Genomic DNA, 19,949 nt, shown 5'->3' on the forward strand with positions numbered 1-19,949 from the left:
AGTGCCACAATGAATATAGAGTGCCACAATGCCTAATTGTATTCCACAGTACTGACAACTTACACACCGACAATCTGACTGAAAGGAAACCTGGTGCTATGTGCACATATGAGTAGCTATCAAACCAGAGAAAGCTGTGTAATGAGTGAGTGGAGATATCAGGGGGAGAGCCTAACTCATGTGGAAAACTGCTTTTATTCAGAATTTCTGCTATATTTGTGCACTTTTTAATTTCTTAAATATTTTAGTTTATGATGAGCTCAGTAAGTTACCTAAGATGTCTGCAATTGAAAATCAGAGCAAAATTATGCCCCAAATAAAGATAAGAATGACAAGAACAACTTCTTTAGTCCATGCCTTCCTGTGCCCTGGCCTGAGATGATGCTGTCATCTTGTCTATCTTCACTGGGTTCGTCGGCTTTTTCCACATCGCAGCTGAGCAGATCCCCCCATGAGCTGATGGAGTCACTCCATGTGAAATTCAGGGCAATGCAGAACACATTGTCCTCAATGGAAGGCAAGGTAGAGAACCTCTCATCAAAAGCTGGGAAACTAGACAGGCACATGGTGAATGTGGAGCAACGGATGGAGAAATCAGAGGCCAGGACCCAAGTCTGTGAAAAAGAAATCGCTGAGAATAAATCTGTGACTAATATGATGATTAAAATCTGCTGCTCTTTAGAATGAAAAGGGAGATTCTAGGGTTGAGGGAAAGGAAGTCTAGAAAACATTCACATCTTGGGCATCCTGGCCATAGAAGAGACCCCAAACTATGAATCCTGATTAACATATGTTAATCTTTTATCTTTAGAACATGGATGTTAAAGATGGCATGTATGTAGAGAAGCAATTTCTACTATCTAGAAAGCCTATCTCCAATTTGGGGATTTAGGGTGAAAGTGGTATCAAGTTTTTAAATTTAAAAGTTATGCATTTTTAGATGAATTAATACAAGAAAAAGAAAGTACTTCATAAAAGACTGAAGATTCTGTTGACACTAGGTATTTGTCTAGCAATGCAGATCAAAGTCAGGAACCAGTATCACTAAAGAAGTAATTAAAAAAAAAAAAAAAGAAGTAAATGAAGCAGCAGAATTCAGTGTTTGGTCAAAAGTGATTCACAAGGGTTTGGGGTTTTTTTTGGTTGTATTTTTGTTGGGGTTTTTTTTGAGGGGGTGAGGTGCTCTGTTTCCATGGTTTTGGTAGGTTTGTAATTTGGAACCTTTTTTCAAATAAGCAAGATCTGGAGAAGGCAATACCAGAGAACAGAGAACAGCCTGGAAAGTATGAAGCACCAAAAATTGAAGTGGGTTCCATGTAGAAGCATGGACGTAAAAATATGCTCATGTTCTAAGCTCCTCCCAACTACCTTTCTATTTAATTTATATGTCATGTCCCCATCGTGTCTGTTTAAACAGCCTAATTCACTATTCTGTATTTTTGACATTTTTGTAAAAGCATTCTTGCATGTAATGCTTGTGCCTACTGCACTGTATTTCCCTCTGGCATGGCACATTTAAATACATGCTGTGAAGTGTGTCACTTACTAAGATACTGTCATGTCTGAGAAGCCTAATCAGCAATTCCACCTTTACATCTAAGACCATAACTAACTATAATTTCTTTACCCCAAAAGGAAGACAAACCATGAGAAAATGCAAGCAGAAACAACAGGTCTGGTTTTCTTTTAATGGGCAAAACGATTGCACATGGAGATAAAATACACAGAGACTCAAAAATATTATGAACGGCAGCTAATGAAACTGAGACTATAAAAAGAGTGTTTGGAAAAAATCCTTTCACCAAAACAACAGGCTACACAATCAGCCTAAGTGTCAAGAAAGAAAGAGCTAGCTGCCTGCCTGCATGCAAGCCAGTTGAGACTGGATGCTGAAGTTAAAGAAATGAATGTGTGATATCCAGAAAAAGCTGCCACAGTAAGAAACAGAGCTTGATATACAAGTGAGGTTGAAAGCTGCTGTACACTTAAGCAATAAATACAGCAGGAGAGATACTACTGAATTTGTGAATCCAAAGAACATGCTACGTACAAGCTAAACTGTAATTCAATCACCTAACTCTCCAAACCACTCAGCTGTATAGTCACATCCTTATCCAGTTCAAGGCCTTAATAAAAGTTAACAAGTCACTGCATAAACTGAACTACCAATAAATACTTCATACAAAAGCTCTACTACAGAAAATCCAACTCCATCAAGACCACAGATATCTCTGTCTGGAGCATACTGAAAAGTCCTTAAAAGCTTGTGCGTTCCACAAACTTATATTCTACTTCAGTTTTGAAGTGTTCTTAAACTACGGCAAAAAAGACAAATGAAATGCCATCACTTCCAGTAATATCTTGGTTCTATAAATGTCTTCAAAACCCCCAACAACCTGCCAATTTCCAAAGTACTAATGTTTCATAAACAACCATGGAAGAACAACCTGTCTTTTGCCCCATCTTGTCTCACCAAAAGAAAACACTGGGGTGTAAACTTTATAACAACAGTACTTGGTATCACAAATTTGGTAAAAACTGCCTAGACAAAAGGGCAAAGGAGAAATTCAATTTCCAAGTCTAAATCAAACTTAAATAGCAGCTACCCCTTGTATATGCACTTTTTACCAACTTTGTGGCAAGAACTACGCTTCTAGATGATTAAATAAGACTGTTACTGGCCACTTAAGTTGCCAATATTCAGCAATATACTTTCTCATACTAAATAAAGTTCGGGCAGTATAATAAAACCTATTAATAAAACTTTGGTTTATATTAGTGCACTACTATTTGAGGACACAGAAAGTAAAACATTTCTAAATTATTGCAGGCAAGTATGGAATTCTCAAACTACAACAAACAACCTGGTTTTCAAAAAAAAAAAAAAAAAATTGAACAAACAGAATTCATGAAAATTGCACAGACTTTCCAGAGACCTAAAATGCTCTATGGACCACCCTAATTAACTCATTGTACACAGATATTCTACATATGCAACTCAAAAGCCAACTTCAAACAATCAGTTTCTCACTGGCCATGTGCTGTTGTTACTACTTTTACAGAAAAAAAAACTCTGTAGTAGACTTTTAAAATTTATTTTTCTCTATACTTGACTTTCTGAGAAAAAAGTGATCCTGGACAACCTGCATTTATTTTTCATTTTAAACAACTACTAACATTCTATCTTACACTCAACCTCAAGAAAGTGAGTAAAACCTGAAATTACTCTAAAGTAATTTACCCACACTGAGCAAAGCTAACTAACAAGAAGCCACAGGGTCCTGCTATTACTGAGGCCACAGAGCACTGTGTTGTCCAAAGGTAATTCTTTTCTGAAATCTCTCACATGAAAGAAATAAATTTATCCATGGTACACTTTCTGAATAATTTTAAAGAAAAAGTCTTCCATAACAACAGTTAAAAACATACATACAGACAGACTTATCTGTACCTGCTTTGCCATTCAATAGCTTTTTCTGGTAATATTGCTGTTCAAGCTGGGGGTTTGCACCAGGGCGCAGCAGTGCCTTCCCTGTACCTCTGTTACTAGTAACAGCTACTGGCTTTCCTGTGGAGAAAAATGCATATACTTATAGGTCAATACCTATAATAGCTTACATTTTAATAACAGCACAGTTAGGATAAGATCATAAGGATTTTTATTTTACTTTTTATAAGTTCTTTCAAGCTTAGATGCTCTCAAGGCACTAAAGAAGGAACAGCTAAGAAACAGCCTTGGAATTGTGACAATGAACCTGTCTTAATTGCAGTCACATGTAAAGAAGAAAAGTTTTTCACAAGTGAAAATACAGTTAACACCAGTTTGTCTTTAATAACAGTAATGTAAATGGAAGCTGTGAAATTTCACTAATAACCTATTGATTCATTAGTTTAAGATACAGCAAACACTGGACTGATTTTAAATACTTCAACATGTTTATTAGCTTAAGTAAATCAGAAAAATATACACATGCTGTAACACTTAGTTCTACTTAGTTTTAACTGTGCAAACCAAAATTTTTAGTAAACTTTTGACTTTTCTGCAATATCAACACCTCCATGGTGTTTCCAAAGCAAGTTAATTTATGCTCTGAAAAGTCTGGCAAACTTCTGTGGAACAGAAAAAGTATTTGCAGAAAAGTCCTACATTCTTTATGTTCCAGTAATGGAATTTGAAACTTGGCAGGAAATCAAGTTTTAAAGAACCAAACACAGCAGAAGAATCTTTGATGCAGCTGCTCCTGCCTTTGGACAGAAGAGAGCAATGGAACTCGATATGCATCTTACTCTTCTCCCAGGATCTGCGAGAGCCGGGAGTGTGAGATGGTCACCACTGCAACAAGTCTTCAAACTTGTGCACCCCTGCAGTTCAGTGTTTGCACAGAACTAGCATCCCCACTTCTGAACGGTACACTTGTAGAAAACAAACCCACCAAAATTTGCTAAGGTGTTCCACTAACTCTCCTATGTCTTAAGGATGATCACACAACTCAGACTTCTAAATGCCAACCGAAAATTCCTGAATTCTCCAGGTCTAATAATATCTCATGTGTAACAGCTTGGAGAGGAAAGGAAAGGAAAGGAGAAGCAAACTTCTCTTGAAAAATATGCATCAGGTAGAGACAATTAATTCTCAACCTCGACCTTTCCACTTTTGTAGTTAAACAAAGCTTCCTAAACTACTTCAGGAAGAATATTAGGCTATCCCATTTTCTTTAATTTATCTCTTTTTCTTTTAATAGACAATGCCCATACCCCACTTTTAGTATAACTGGAATTTGATTTCCAATTTCTAATACGGTAGATTAAAATCTGAGTAAGTTTATGTACAATGTCACAGAGAATAGTTACTACAGATTTAACTTCTCTCTTCTTGCTTTAGATACTGAAAGGAGATAGCAAGGAGAATTCTAGTTTTCTCTTCCACTTGCTTTTGGATTGTGAGAAAATAAACAGGAATATGAAAGTTGCATGGCCTAACTACTGAAGATGCAAGAAAAAAGATTAGTACGCCAAATTAATTTTATAATTGTGCAAGTTTGTTTTTCTAAAGGCTTAACTAAGTAAACGGTAACACACAGACTTAAAATACTGACCTTTGAGATCTGGTCTATTTCGGATAGCCACAGACACAAAGAAGCAATCCATATCCACGTGCATTATACAGCTCTGTGGCTTGGCTGAGCTCGCAACAGACACATTACCTAGTATGAAGATACACCAATAGAAAACTTGAACCCTAATTTATACACTTTGCTACTACTCACAGTAGTCATCAAGGTCTATTATCAAGTTTTTACCACCTCTAAACCATAAATATTTCTGTTTCCTCTCACCAAGAAGGTATTTACTCCAAGAAAGATAAAACATAAGCAGTAGACAAACAGCCTAAACAATGAATTAACGTAAGAGTTTCTGGTTTTTATTTTCTTATAATTAACACCTTTTATCCTAACAAGGTTCCCCAAATCCAAGATTAATGCATGTTGGAACTGGATCTTATTTGCGTTACGTTAACACCGAATCAGAAGAGAATTTTACTCCTTTTTGTTCATCAGAAGACTGCTTCAAAAGACAACAATGTAAGTTTAGCTGCACTACGAGCTACCTTTATTCTTCATGAAACACACCACAGTTAGTTCTGAAAGTCCCATGCAACTGGATTTTGTCACTGCTGTACTCAGACGCATGCAAACATTCAGCGAAGATGAGCAAGGTGACTCCTCACTGAAAATCGTACATGCCTGAAACACTAGAAATGCTTTCTACAAGTTCAAGTCTGCATGTCTGTGTTGCTGACCTACCAAAGGTGGCAATAGCTAACAAAAAAAAATTCACTTGAACAATGCATAAAGTGTAACAGTGAAAAAATACTTCAACACACCAAGTGAACTGTTCCACTTAACATCTGAGTTAATTACTGAATAATCAGAAAAATATGCTCTTGGTTTTAATAATTTACATTTTGAACTCATTATTTGAAAAATAAGGACTGTCTCATAATGGCGTATTTACAAATCAAGCGATCAAGTTAAGGAGCTGCTACTTGTCAACTGAATCACAAGCATTAACTATTTGAATAATCTAGGCCAAATCAAAGAGAAAATAAAAATATATTAGCTTATACCACATTTTGATGTAAAAAAATACACATTAAGTAGTCCATAAGCTAACATGTTTGATAACTGGGGTGTCCTAACACAAACACAGAATCAGTAAATTTATTATCTAACAATTTTTTTGATGTGGCAATTTCTCAAGCATATTTTCATATGATTACAAGTGAGTAATTTTACAGCACAGGAGTCAGAATCTCTTTAATGGTACAGAGCTAACCTTTTAATTTAATAAGACTGTAAACAAGAGATTCTAAAGATGCAAAATATTTTATCTGTAACACTTTGACTCTAATGAATTCTATACCTTTTCACTTTGGCCCTTGATGCAATGACATTAAATATTTCTCTTGAAGCCAGGTTCAAAAATCTCTTTATGACACTACTACCCACTTTAACAGACGCAGAGCTACATAAAACTCTAACTAACAAAAAAATTTAGATTTTAACTCACGTCCAAATATTACTCATCTTTTAAATGCTCATGCTGAACAATAAGGATTTTTCTTCTCTTTTCCACCCCCTGCAGATTTTCACACAGCAACTACAGATTTGTGTATTCAGATATACATAGTATTTTTCTCCCTTATCAATCCATGTATCTTGGTAAAGTCAGAAATACTATTTCTACAATGAAGAATTGAATATAGACCAGAGTATCACATTAAGTAACATTTTAAGTTAAAAAAACCCCAACAAAGCCAAAAGCACTTGCATCCATTAGTGTTCACTGCACCAAAGTCATCAAGTTTTTCCAGATAGTCTGACTATAATATGAATACTCAATACTAAACTATGTAGTCTCATTTGGACATTTAATGTACGAAGATATAAGGCATCTTCTTAACATAAACCTTCTTAAACAAGTATCTACCTGTGTCAGTTTTAAGTGCAGACCTGCCTGTTTTCCATTTTTTAATTTTTTCCCTTCCTGGAAAGACACCGCTGTTTTTTCTCTGCAGGCTGTTGACAAACTCTGTCAATTCACACTTCCACGTTGATATATGATGCAGTCTTGAATGCGAATAAAAGTCAGAAATAAAACTACAATCTGAAGGTTTGGACACAGGTAAGGAAGCTGCCTTGCTAGGAGCAGGTCCAGAAGTGCTTTTTGTGCTTGAAGGCCCCTGAACAGTTGAGTGGTGAGCACCATTTATTTTAGCATTACTGTGCAAAAATGAAGATGAGGATGAGTTACTCATAGTCCTGTTTTGACTCCAGGAAAAGTCTGTATTTTTGTTGCTTTGCTGCAACTGCTGCACTGTGCAGTCTCTAAAGTCAACCATGCCTTTGTCAGTCTTCCCCTCCTCCTGCACAGGGCCTGGAGACAACCTGCCTGCAACACCGTTGCCGGAGGGCACCAAGCAATCCTGTGTCTTTAAGGCACTGGCAGAAGTGTGTGTGTGTCCATTAAAAAGGGCAGTGCTGTCTTTATGAGACTGAATCCCATTTTGTTTCCGTATGGGAAGAATCTCCTCCAGCTCCGTAAATCCAAAATTGTCACTTTCTTCTTCCTCTTCCTCATTCCAGCTGTTTATTCCATTGGGTGTGATTTCATTTTCCACTTCATACTTTTTAATATGATTTCTGAAAGAGATATAATAATTAAATACCAAATCTCTTATAAATAAAGGCACATTTACATGTAATTTCAAGCATTTCCTTCTTAACTGTTCTCAATTTATACTTCAGTTACATTTCCAAGCCAGTTATCTCAAATTCTGAGCCACATCCTCTCCACAGCACAAAATATAACACCCTACCAAAGATTTTACAGATTTCATGTAATATTAACTAGGAGTATACATGGGAGTGACCATGCTCCCATGAGAACAGCTATTTCCAAGGCCTTTAATCTGGCAGGCTGTCTCCCACTGAATTACAGTAATTATTTGTTTGTTAACAGAACTGTACTGCCACGCACACATGAATGTTGCAGGAATATGCAAATCATCAGAAGGAGCTGTCCTTTTGTCAAGAGATGTGATTTTCCTTAACTAGTTATAAACAAACAGAAAGGAAAGAGAAAGTATACACAGAGAACTATTTATTGGGGAATTATTTTAGATTAATGTTAGATCCATTTTATTTTTTTGTATGAAAAAATCTGTTCAAGATCTAGAAATCACTTAATTTTGATAAAAGCCACAAACAAACTAATTTTCTGCTTTTAAGCACATAAACCAGGGTATTCTGTCACAAGCACACTAGCACAAAGACAAAGCTTTCATTCAAAAAATTAACTCTGGAAATGAAAACCCAAGTCTTCAAGAGTTCTATACACTCTTGATCTGCTGGAAAAAACCCAATAAACCCAACCATCACTCCCAGCTCCCAAAGCTAGCAATTTAAGTACAAAAAAAAAAAGGTGGGGAAAAATTAGCTATTCAGTACACCACTGAAACCAGACACTCAATTAAGCACGAAAACAATTTGGTTAAGATTATCCAAATATAAATTGCAGTAAACATAGTATTTTTGAAGAGTTGTGTGGTTGAAAATGGTATATTGAGTGGCACATACTTAGTGGACAGGGGGGCTTTTGAAGTCACATTTTTCAGACTACATTGCCATTTTGGGAAGTCTGAATATTCTTCTCATTTAAAAAATCTTTAACAATGCAATAGTAAGAGGAGATGATGATTGCACCACTCATTGTTTAAAATATGGGTATGAAATACTGCTTAAGATATTAATTTTGTGAGACTGGTTTTATTTCCTAAGTCTAGACAAATCCCACTCATGTAGTGAAGCCTTCTCAGCATTATGCATGACTGGATTGTAAAAAAATCAGCAGACTGTGGAAGAACTCAGATCACCAGTACAAATCAGAAGGTATAGTATCTTGCACAGTATCCCTGGCCCTGCTTGAATAGTAGTATTGAACCAGATGACATCCAGGTATCTTTTCCAACCTAAAAAAATCTATAATGTTATTATTCTTGCCTATAAAGAACAAATGTGTATTTCTGAAAAAGATGCAGGAACCTTATTATTAAAAAAAAATCTATAGAAGAGCTCAAGTGGAATGTTTCTTTCCAAATTCCAATTCCTCTGCCAGTTAAAAAGTTTCACTGGTGCTTTCTCTTCAAGTCTCCTCTCAAGGTCTTAGGTCTCTTAGGATACTTTTTTATATTGTAATTTAATTTTTCAATCCATCTTCTTTCTCAAGCATGACTTAAACCTTGGTGTTAGCATACATAATGTATGCTGCGACTTCCTTTTTTTTTTTTTAGGAGGCTAAAGAAAGAGATTAACAACTAGCATACATTTATATTCATTCCTAGGCACCTTTAGCAGAAGTAGTCACCAGCTTTTTATTTTTGAAATAAAGACTCACTTTTCAGTGTCACCTATCTGAATCCTTTAATGCTTGACTGTTGGTCCCATACATATATATTGCACCCTAGGACTCCTAGGTCATATTATCAAACTGTGGTCCAAAGACTAGAGACAAGGCTTGGAGTCAAGGTTAACTGAGTTCTTTCCTCAACTATTTATACAGCTATACCTTACTTTTAAATTTCAGCACCTCAGAGCTTGCCTCTTACAGAGCTAAAATGAGCTTTAAAAATGCTATTTACAAATGCAAGCTCAGTATGGGTGAATGATGAGCATCTGCATTACAGAATCAGAAACACTTACACCCTGTTGAGATCTTTAGCTATATTGCTTGGACCTGGCACAGCATCTTCAGGTTTGCGTATGCTGTTAAAGTTGAGACCTTTCTGAACACCTGACTGCTTGGTGTAAAGCTGATACGGAACGTGCGAAAGGAGACGTCCAGCTTTAATGCTGAAAAAAAAAGAAAAACCAGGTTACTGCTTATGAAATTTAAAAAAATCCCAACCTTCTATGCTAAAAGAACCCTCTTATTTGTACTTGTAGTGCCTCCCACAACCCCTTTCTCACCCTTAACTGGATTGAACTGAAAAGTAATTTGTGCTGTGGCGACTGGTACAACAAACGGTATTTGCAAATATATGTTGGTCAGTAGCCTACATCCATTTCTCTTTCCAACTGACACACACAAACCTCAAATATTGAATTTAAACAAAACAGTCAGAAAACCTTTGGTTAGTGGTCCAGTTTATTCTACCTGAACAATACTGACTGAGCTCTTTAACATGGAACAAATTAGGGTAGAATTTGAAAGAGGTCAGCTAGGACGTAGTTCACTGTTAAAAATTAACTACTTTTTCCATTCCACAAGGCTAATTACCTCTTCTTGTAAAAAATTCACTGAGGCAAGCTAAACAGAAGAATAATTTCCAAAGAGATCTTCCATAAATACCTACAGCAATCATTCCAGTTATTCCTACTGTGTTCCAGTCTATCTCCCTCTTCATCTTCTACTGAAACTGCAATTATACTTGAGTAACTGCTAAATTCCTTAGGGAAGCCACACACTTGGAAGTGAAATAGCCTCAAAAATACACCAGAGGATGATTTAATCTCTCCACCCCAACACCTGGTGCTGGCAACAGCGATAACAGCCTTTATCCAAGCCTACACTTCACCTCTTCTTGGTACACAATCCTTCATACTGGACACTGGCTCAGAGATGCTGGGACTTCTCCCAGCAGAGGAACCTCCCCCACATGAAAGCAGATTAGTATTAGCATTTAGTTTAGAAGACAGAACTGGAGTCAGATTTTATAGATAATTTAGCTCAGTGTTTTTCAGCACCTAAATGCTTTCTCTTGCTCCAATCTGTGCTACTGTCAAGGGAGCTGGACAGTAGAACAAAAGCCCTTGGGAGCTTTCTGGCTGCAATTAGAGAGAATATAGCAAGAGATCACATTTTCCAGTTAGATAAATTAAAACTAGTTAAGCATATACATATACCTGGTAAGGTTACTATGGAAATGGAATAGCAAAACAGCCCCAAAAATATATCAATTAAATACTGTTTGATACATGATTATATATCACTCATAAAGGAACATTATTTGCATTAAACATTGCCAAAAAGAGATAAAAATACACCTGGGAGAATTCCAAAGCTTTCACAGAGTGGTAATGCAGCAACTGAGTTTTTACAATGCCTGACTTGACTGTTTCTCCAAAGGCCATGTGAACATAGGTGCAGAACCAACTTGGTAATATTTCAGAGTAATTGCTACAATTTCAAGATGATTAAACAAACTAACATTTATTTAAGAACTTGTTTATGACATCACAGTTTTAGCTACTAGCTGCATAACTAGATAAACAAACAGTTGTTTTTTTCCAAACTGCATTAACATGCAGCAATAGGAATCCTAATTTAGATGTACCATTCAACATCTTTACCCATTTCACCTTCCCTGTGTCATAGAATTCATAATCACTAAAAAAAAAAATACGTTGGAAAGGACTTCTGGAGGTCTCTAGACCAAACACTGATCAAAACGTTATCTTTACAGTCATATCAGGTTGCCCAGGACTAAAAGTCCACCCTAATTTTGAGTATCTCCAAACACAGAAATTCTACAACTCTCTCTAGGCACCTGTTTCATTGCTTACTCTCTTTTAACTGTGAAAAATCTTTTTCTTATAGCTGAAATTTTCTTTGCTGCAACTTGTGACTATTGCCTCTTGTCCTCTTGCTGTACATCTTGAAGAAAAATCTGGCTCCACACTCCCTGTAACCTCCATAGAGGTAATGAAAGACAACAATTAGACCCCATCTAGTCCTCTCTCCAAGCAGAACAGAACCAGCTTTCTCAGCCTCTTGTTATATAGCACATGCTCCTATTGGTGGCACTCCTCTGGACTGAACACCACAGTTGTCAGTACTTCTCTTACTGAAAAGCCCAAAATCTGGCACACAACTCCAGGTTTAACTTCAGAAGTATTGATCAAATTGGAAGAATAACTTGCCTTGATCTGGACTGTGGTCTTGCTAATGCAACCAGTTGCTGTTAGCCTTTATCTCCACAAGGGCACAACTGCAGCTTCATGGTTATCTTTTAGGGTAAGACTTGAGGGTCCTGGTGGATTACAAGGGTGTGTCCCAGCCTGTGAGTCCCTAGCCTGTCTGGTTGCATGGAACCAATTCTGTCTTGCGTTCAGGGCTCTGCATTTTGCTTTGTTGAATTTCGTCAAGTTTCTGCCATCCCATTCCTACAGTCTGTCGATGCTCTCCAAAGGACAGACCTTCTCTCCAGTATGTCAACTGTTGCCTTCTAAATCATCCACAAACTTGCTGAAGCTACTTTCCACTGTATCACCAATGTCCATGTTGTTAGTGAAGACATAAACTGCATCTGCCCCAGTATGACCCCTTCAGAAATGCCCCTCGTGGCTATTTGCTAGTTTGGCTCCGAACTGCTGACCACTATGGTGACCGAGTCAGCTGGGCCAGTACTTGCATCCCTCAGCCAGCAGCCCACTATCCAATTCATACCTCCCCAATTTGTCTTCAGTAATGCAACAGGGGACTGTATCAAAAGCACTACTGTAGTCATAGCAAATGATATCTACTCCTCTCTTTTGCATTTGAAATTTGCATTTTCTCATCAGAAAACTATGTGTCATACCAGAATAACATTTTTTTTTCTTATTAAACTATTTTCTTCATATTTGTATTAGATTAACACAGTTCTTTAGGAAAAATATTCACCCAATTTGAAAATCAAAATAAGGAATCCAAATACTGGTACCTCATGTTAGTTATCCTCAGTCTCTGAAAAGTGATTATAAATGTCAAAGAATGCTAAAAGAATATTCAAATTTGAAAGTCAAGCTCTCAGATCACCTGAATTTGGCTTTCACTGCACAACAATCTTTCCACGCTACATAATGGTAGTACGGTGTAATGGTGTATTTTTCAAATAAATGAAAGTATTTTCAAATAAAGTAATGATGTATTTTTCAAATAAAGGAATACTGACTTAGGAAGAAGGCCTGCCTGCAATTCCCTTCATTTGTTGCAAACATGGAGAGGTAGCAAAAACACACAATAAGGGGCATGCAGAAAGAATAATTTTGTCACTACAGTAACCACACTATTACCCTGCAACACTGGATTTTGCAACTACTGTTAGAGAAGATCTCTATGGGATGCTAACTAAACCAAAATTCAAGAGCTACTTCCATTTCACAACAGGTTTATAAGAGTCTGACTTTAGATCATAGTTCAGAATATGCAAAGCTTTTAATGCAGCAATAAAGTTCTACACATGCCTTACTATCCTTGAGCAAGTAACTCTGCAGAATTTCCATGGCATATTCCAAATTATGAACATTTCTGGTGTTTTAGCTCAATGTCCTTTAGGTGGCTCTCAAAAAAATTAAATAATAGCCACTGTAATGGTGCTATGTTACATTCATTAATCTTTGGAAAGCAGACAGATGCTATAGTGATAAGCACCAATAAAAGACGGGAATTAATTATTCATTTCATTACCAGCAAAGAATTCAAGTCACATGCAATAAGTAAGGAACAGGAGAAAAAAAGGAGAAGCCATTGCACTGTATTAGCAGTCTGCATCCTGAACTCAATCTTTTCCGTGCAGAGAATGTGGCAGGTGCCATAGTGAAAAAAGATGGCATGTGATCATGTAATAAGGACTAAATCATAATATATGGACATAAGAAACAAATCAAAGCTGCACAGACAAACAACTTCCTCATTCTGCAACCCTGGGTGACAAGACCAAAGATCTAACAACACAGTTTTACCAGCAGTTTGCGACAGCAACATTTTAGGGTAGATTCTTAAACAAAATGAAAAAATTGCAAACCCATCACATTGCCCACAAAAGAACTGCAGAGGGGCTCTTTACAAGAGTGTGTAGTGACAGGACAAGGGGGAATGGCTTGAAGCTGACAGAGGGTAGGTTTTGATCAGGTATTAGAAAGACTTTACTGTGAGGATCATGAGGCACTGGAACAGATTGCTCCGAGAAGCTTCACTGTGGAAACAACTTCATCCACGGCCTAGTGGAAGGTGACCTAATCCATGGCAAGGAGGTTGGAACTAGATGATCTTTAAGGTCCCTTCCAATTCTATGAAATTGGAAACTTCTACAACTACTACACTAATTTTCACCAACTGAGCTACTGAGAACGTAATTTGGTATTCCATATAAAGAGAAGGATTATTTAATCACTGAGTATTCTTTAATACTGTTGAGAAGAGGAGAAACAAAAAGAGAGATGGTTGTGAAATTAGCTTCTATTCTAGACTGTGGTATGTACCCTGTTCTGTTGAGACAGTGAATTCCCCCATTTCCTTGTGCTCATACTCGTGTATCTGTCTATACTTGGTTCTTCTGACTTATTCTACAGTGTAACCTTCCAGAACCACAATGCAGAACCTGACACCAGAATAAAAGTATTAGGAGATTTGACATATCAGGTTCTATCAAGTCTCTGCTGAACGTATACAAACTGATCTTTCCAATCTGGTCAAAATCATAGCAAGTAGTGGCACCAATTAAAAACAGTCACATCTCCCAAATAAAACCACACTTGTGATCAGTTTTCCAAGTCCTTAAACACAGGGGTGAGGTCTTAAAACTGCTGGGGGGAAAAAAAAAATCTATCTGAAGTCTTTTTTAAACTGAGTAACTTAAAATGTCTAATTAAAGTTTAAAAATTGCCGATAAAGATACATGATATGAAACAGCTGAATACAAAGGACTGTAAATAAGATTTACCAGCGAACTGCAAATAAGATTTCACACATGCATTGCAGAACAGTTCCTTGCCTGTTTCTGCTGGTCATCTACCAGCAGAAAGAGGCTACTTAAGAATGGCATGACACTGGCAGGATAATTTCTAGAACATATTCCTGCCTATTCTATTTCCTGTGAGTTCCTCAGATGGAAGAAGAGAGATGCAAGCCACATTAACTGCTCTGAGCTTGGCTACTGTCTTTAGCAAGGACAGCTTCAGTGGATTCTATATATTCCAGTGCATGGAGAAACCAAAGAACATAGATATTTTGTAAATAAAATGCAGACTTTTTTTTCCTTTAGTTTTTATTATTTTCTTATAAAGTCACAATACAATAAATGTTTAGATGGGTTAGTTCCAATTTTATGAGAACACTTTCAACTGACATCCCCCTTTATATACAGATGACATGAAACTTAGGCAAAACACACAACAGGAGATTTAAAACAATCACACAGTAGTTATTTAACATCCTGAGATGAAGTCTGATCAACTGGTTAGATATTAAATGGAATTAACAGAATAATGTTCAGTTTCCTAATATGCTTGAGACTTTCTGAATGGTCTTGATGAAGTTTCTTAAAGAACAATCCCTAAGAAACAAATCTTCAGTGTAACAGTGGTATTTCTACTCAGCTGTTCTATGATTTAATTATTTTAAGCTAAACCATAATCTCAAAATGCAATCTTTAAGTTGTTTTCTCCCCAGATTTTTCTTGGTTTCTTTTCCCCCAAGAGGGAAAATCTCCAAACACAGTAGACATAAACTTACCTTTCCACGATCCACTCTGGCCGAACTACTTTTTCTCCTTTCAATTCTTTTATTTTGGCATTTGGAAGATTGGTGGCAATAATGTGAGTTGTTTTTGATCTGGAATAGTACACATGGTATTGGCCTCCATGTAACATCATCAGCCGTCTTAATTCATCAGCTGAGGGATCTATAAAATTAAAACCAGAAATCTTCCTGTTTAGTGTCAGCAAATACAGTGAGAAAAAGAACCTGAATTGATAAATATGATACCATGATCAGAAATAGTGCAAACCATTGTTTTATTCTGGAAAAAAACTTACAAGTTCTTCAAACAACAATTCAGAAAACCATTTTGCAAAAAATGCAGAAAACTGGTTTTGAAAACACTAATTCAAAATGCGAACATTCTACTTACTTTAGAGGAGCTTCCCACAATATGTATGGCAGAAGGCAGGAAAAAATACTCAAGTAGATGTAATGTTAAACTGTATCAAAAAATGCTTTACATCAACATAATAAAAAATTAGATTATCTTTTCACCAGAGTTCAGGAGAATAGTTTTTACCCAGAAGCAACAGAAAATAATTAATGTCAAAAGGGATTAGCAACAGCACAGAACTCCTACTATTTAATTTCTGATGTACTGAAGCAGTTAACTCACTCCTTCCTTACCAGGTTATTCTTAGTGATTACAGGTAACAAAGAATACCTTAGAAACCAACAACTTTTCTGATCTCCTCAATCGTTTTAAAAAGAGTACTTATTTTGCAAGCAGAGGTGGGAAAAAAAAAGAAAAAAGTGTTAGCTTTGGAAAATGTTAGCAGTGGCGTCACACAGGCACCAAAAGATTTGGGTTAACACTAACAATGTTTGAATAGTGAATCTAGCACAAGACATTTTTTAAAAAAAATTTGAACAATACAAGAACAAGGAAAAAGTTTTTAAAGGATACAGTTACAATTCCTTTCTGTCAACTCAAAACATGTCTAACATTTCATGATTCCTCCAGCTTTTAACTAAAAATAGCACACACTTTCTCCAAGTGCTACCTTTCCTACTGCAGCCTTTTGGACAACCATCTTCTAGAGCTCTTTTTAGGGACTAGCCGCTTGAAGAATACACAAATGCTGGACTTTCACTAAAGAAAATGCCTGCATTAAACAACCAATCCAGATGTATTAATGGTTTAACATATCCACCTTAACCTCTTCCAATCCATTTGATCCCTGTGCTTAAACCAGCACTAATCTATCCATAGAAGCACTATGCATCAGTTACATAATAATCACAACATTCCTGGCAGAGATCCCTGAATAAGGCTTCTGGGGAGTTTCCAAAAGGTTATAAAGCTGCTTTACAGAAATAAGGAGAAGTATGAACATAAGCATGGTAGATTAAAAACCTTACTCCAGCTAACATGCACTGTATTAGTCCACCACAGATGGTCCCTACAATGCATAAATCTCTTACTTCTTCTCTTGTTCCTCCTTCCACTATCACACAAATTCTGTCTCACAAATTATACCACTCTGAGCAAGAAAACTTCGACATATTCTCCCAAATGTAAATTTAAGGCATACAATCTAGCCATCACTAATTTGAAAAATTAGAAATTTAGTAAGTGTAGGTGGATAGAGGAAATTAAAAGGCCTGATTTCAAATAATAAGATCACAGAAACATGGAAAGATCTACTCCTATTTCTACAAGTTATGTTACGTAAATTATATAGTAAAGCAATATTTATATTCAGAATGTAAATCAGATTTTTTATTGACAACCTTCAACATGAAAAACAATGGAATATACAAAACATATAAAGTAATTGTCATGCATTTACTTAGCTGCAAATTCATGTGTTTTGCAGTTATTTCCACTCAGGATGGTAGTAAACGTGAGAACAACACAATACAGATCCTTAAAAAAAACAAAGGTTCACCTGTCAAGCCATTGACGTAGATGGCGACTCCACTGAAGATACTTGACGAATTTCCATCCCTCTGCTGTTGTATGGCTGAATCTGACCGGAACTGATCCTCCAATTTCTTAACTTTTGCTGACATGTACCCACCCTAGTTTTTAAATTAAAACAAAACACAACCCATGATGCCAGTCCTATTTCCTAATATTTACATACAGAAACTGGTCAAGCTAAGGAACATTCCTCCAAACTGTATTTGGCTGACACACAAAAGACATTCGTTTTTCAAATGAAAAACAGCAAATGCTCCACCATAAACTTAGATAACTGCATCTTGTTATCAACGTGGCAAGATTTATTTCATACTCCTTAATCTTTTTCTTATAGGAAAAGATTCTATATATATAAAGGATTCTATATATATAGAAAATCTTATAGAATAAAAAGAAAGAAGAAGAAAAAATGGGATGATACAAATTTGGGTGCTAAATTGGTGACTCATTGCCTAACAGAACAATGTGGTTCCATATATTTTCAGTTCTTAAATATACATGGGACAGTAGTATTCTAAACATTGATGTAAATTAGGTGCCTCAGTTATTGTCCAACTACAGAAAGTGGTGGACATAACTGTAAATAGTGTTCAAATTACTTAGTTTGTTTTTAAATGGTGATTTAAAACTATTCAAGGGTTTGCACTTATTAATGATGAAATTTATTGATTATTGTGAACACAGACTTCAAAATCTGTTAATTGAAAAATTTCTTTCAAACTTAATTAAGTGTTTTCAAGTAAAGCAAAAGGGTTTAATTTATAGCGTCCTCTTAGCATGTAAAACAAAACTGTAACCCCTTTTTAACAACAGTGCCATTTACCTGTTTTTAAAAAAGCCACTAGGTTTTGAACATACCCATATTCCCCATCCATCGCCATCGGCAGCTCGTTTCCGCCATCCACCTCGCCTCATACTGAAGCTTCTGCAGAGGAAGAACAATGCTTGATCAATTAAATGTTCATCAGTGGCACTTCAGTGATGGCACTACAGGCCATTTACAGATTATCACAAAGATGACATTTTTCCAATCAACTTCACTGATGTATTAAGAGTTTCACAGCCAGTCTAGAAATGCAAGATCACATAAAAACCTGATTCCTCAGTTTTGTAGTAATGCATACTGTGGTTCCCGTGACATATAAAAAACCACACATACACGTTTTGCTTTATTCACCCTGAATATTAAAAACTCCTTACAATGTTCACTGTCCATTACAATTTATTAAATTCTTTCTGTTCATCATACATCTCCTATTATAAAAGGAATAATAAAAGGTTCTTAAATACAACTGCTAACATCCATGCAAAATATTGTCTAGGTCATGAACAATCTTTTATTTCCTATTTGATACCACAGACACGGTGTGGTGCAGGCAGCCACCTCCTGGTATTAGAGACAGGATAAATTTCACCAATGGATTTACAGCTGATTATAAAACATCCAAGCATATGCTGCTGTAATGCAATACATCACATCAAAGCAAAAAACCAAAGGTGATCTTATGGGCAAAGAAAAGCCAGCTGTTTAAGTGACCTAGTATGAGCTATAGTTAGGTTTGTGATTTGATTCTTGGGGGCTTTTTGTTTGCATTGCTCAATAAATAAAAAAAAAAAAAAAAAAAAAAAAATCCAACCAGCCAAATTTCAGTTTTCCTTTATGCAAGACACTTATCCCTGGACCACAAGATGAACACAGCCATGTCCCCACTTGAGCTATTTGCTGGCTAGAACAGAACTGGATAGAAAAAGCGATGCTTGGACTGTGGCCAAGTGTTCACTGCACCCAAGTGATTCATATTTACTACAGCTGTTGTAAAACTGATTTTAGAATATTGATTAATGATGTGGTAAGATCATGAAGTCACTGCCTGCTATTACACTGCTCACTTTCCAACCAAAATAGTTCTCTAAATGAAAAGACAAAATAGTCTTTTAGGTCTATCAGCTCTTAGAGGATCAGGACAAGTCTCTGAAACTAAAAAAGCTGACTGTCTTAAATCTTCTATGTCATTAAATATTTAATTTATATTCCTTTATCCTCCCTAAAAACCATGCAAAGCTACAGTAAATACAAAGAAGGAAGTCAACTGTTTTCCATCCTTGCCTGTTTTTGAGCCTCTGGACTATAGACAGCATTGTCCAGTAGCAAGTGCACAGAAGCTTCACTCAGATTCCAGCTTACCAGAAAGCACATACAGCTGTGTATGGAGATGACAACACATTCTGGCCATTTTCCTATCCAGGCCTTCTACTGCACTGTTTTGGAGACTGTCTCATTTATTGTATCAACACTCCATTTCTCATGAACCTACCCGAAAGTGAGTTCTAGCTTTTGTCTCTTAATTCCCTTTTGTCCTAGAGGACTAAGCAGGCATACTCTGATATCCAGTTAAACCACCCTGGACTGCAAAATAAGACACAGCTGCAGCAGAAGTTT

At 36.4% G+C, this 19,949-nt stretch overlaps 1 protein-coding gene across 6 annotated transcripts in view; it reads right to left on the reverse strand.

Moving 5' to 3' along the window:
• Positions 1-19,949, reverse strand: part of REV1 (REV1 DNA directed polymerase) — a 55,261-nt gene that overhangs the window by 22,430 nt on the left and 12,882 nt on the right. For 2 of the 6 annotated variants that reach the window (XM_068182731.1, XM_068182732.1), the window contains exons 2-8: positions 18,368-18,434; positions 17,475-17,607; positions 15,556-15,724; positions 9,762-9,911; positions 6,991-7,703; positions 5,097-5,204; positions 3,452-3,568 (exon numbers count right to left, since the gene is read on the reverse strand). In XM_068182731.1, the coding sequence (XP_068038832.1) occupies positions 3,452-3,568; positions 5,097-5,204; positions 6,991-7,703; positions 9,762-9,911; positions 15,556-15,724; positions 17,475-17,607; positions 18,368-18,424 (1,447 nt within the window). In that variant the 5' untranslated portion in view covers positions 18,425-18,434. Of the gene's footprint in view, positions 1-272; positions 586-3,451; positions 3,569-5,096; positions 5,205-6,990; positions 7,704-9,761; positions 9,912-15,555; positions 15,725-16,586; positions 16,689-17,464; positions 17,609-18,367; positions 18,435-19,949 lie in introns of those variants that run through there. The other 4 variants (XM_068182733.1, XM_068182734.1, XM_068182736.1 and 1 more) reach the window with 4 other exon arrangements.

Source organism: Anomalospiza imberbis, chromosome 2, assembly GCF_031753505.1.
Source record: "Anomalospiza imberbis isolate Cuckoo-Finch-1a 21T00152 chromosome 2, ASM3175350v1, whole genome shotgun sequence".
Lineage (NCBI taxonomy): Eukaryota > Metazoa > Chordata > Aves > Passeriformes > Viduidae > Anomalospiza > Anomalospiza imberbis.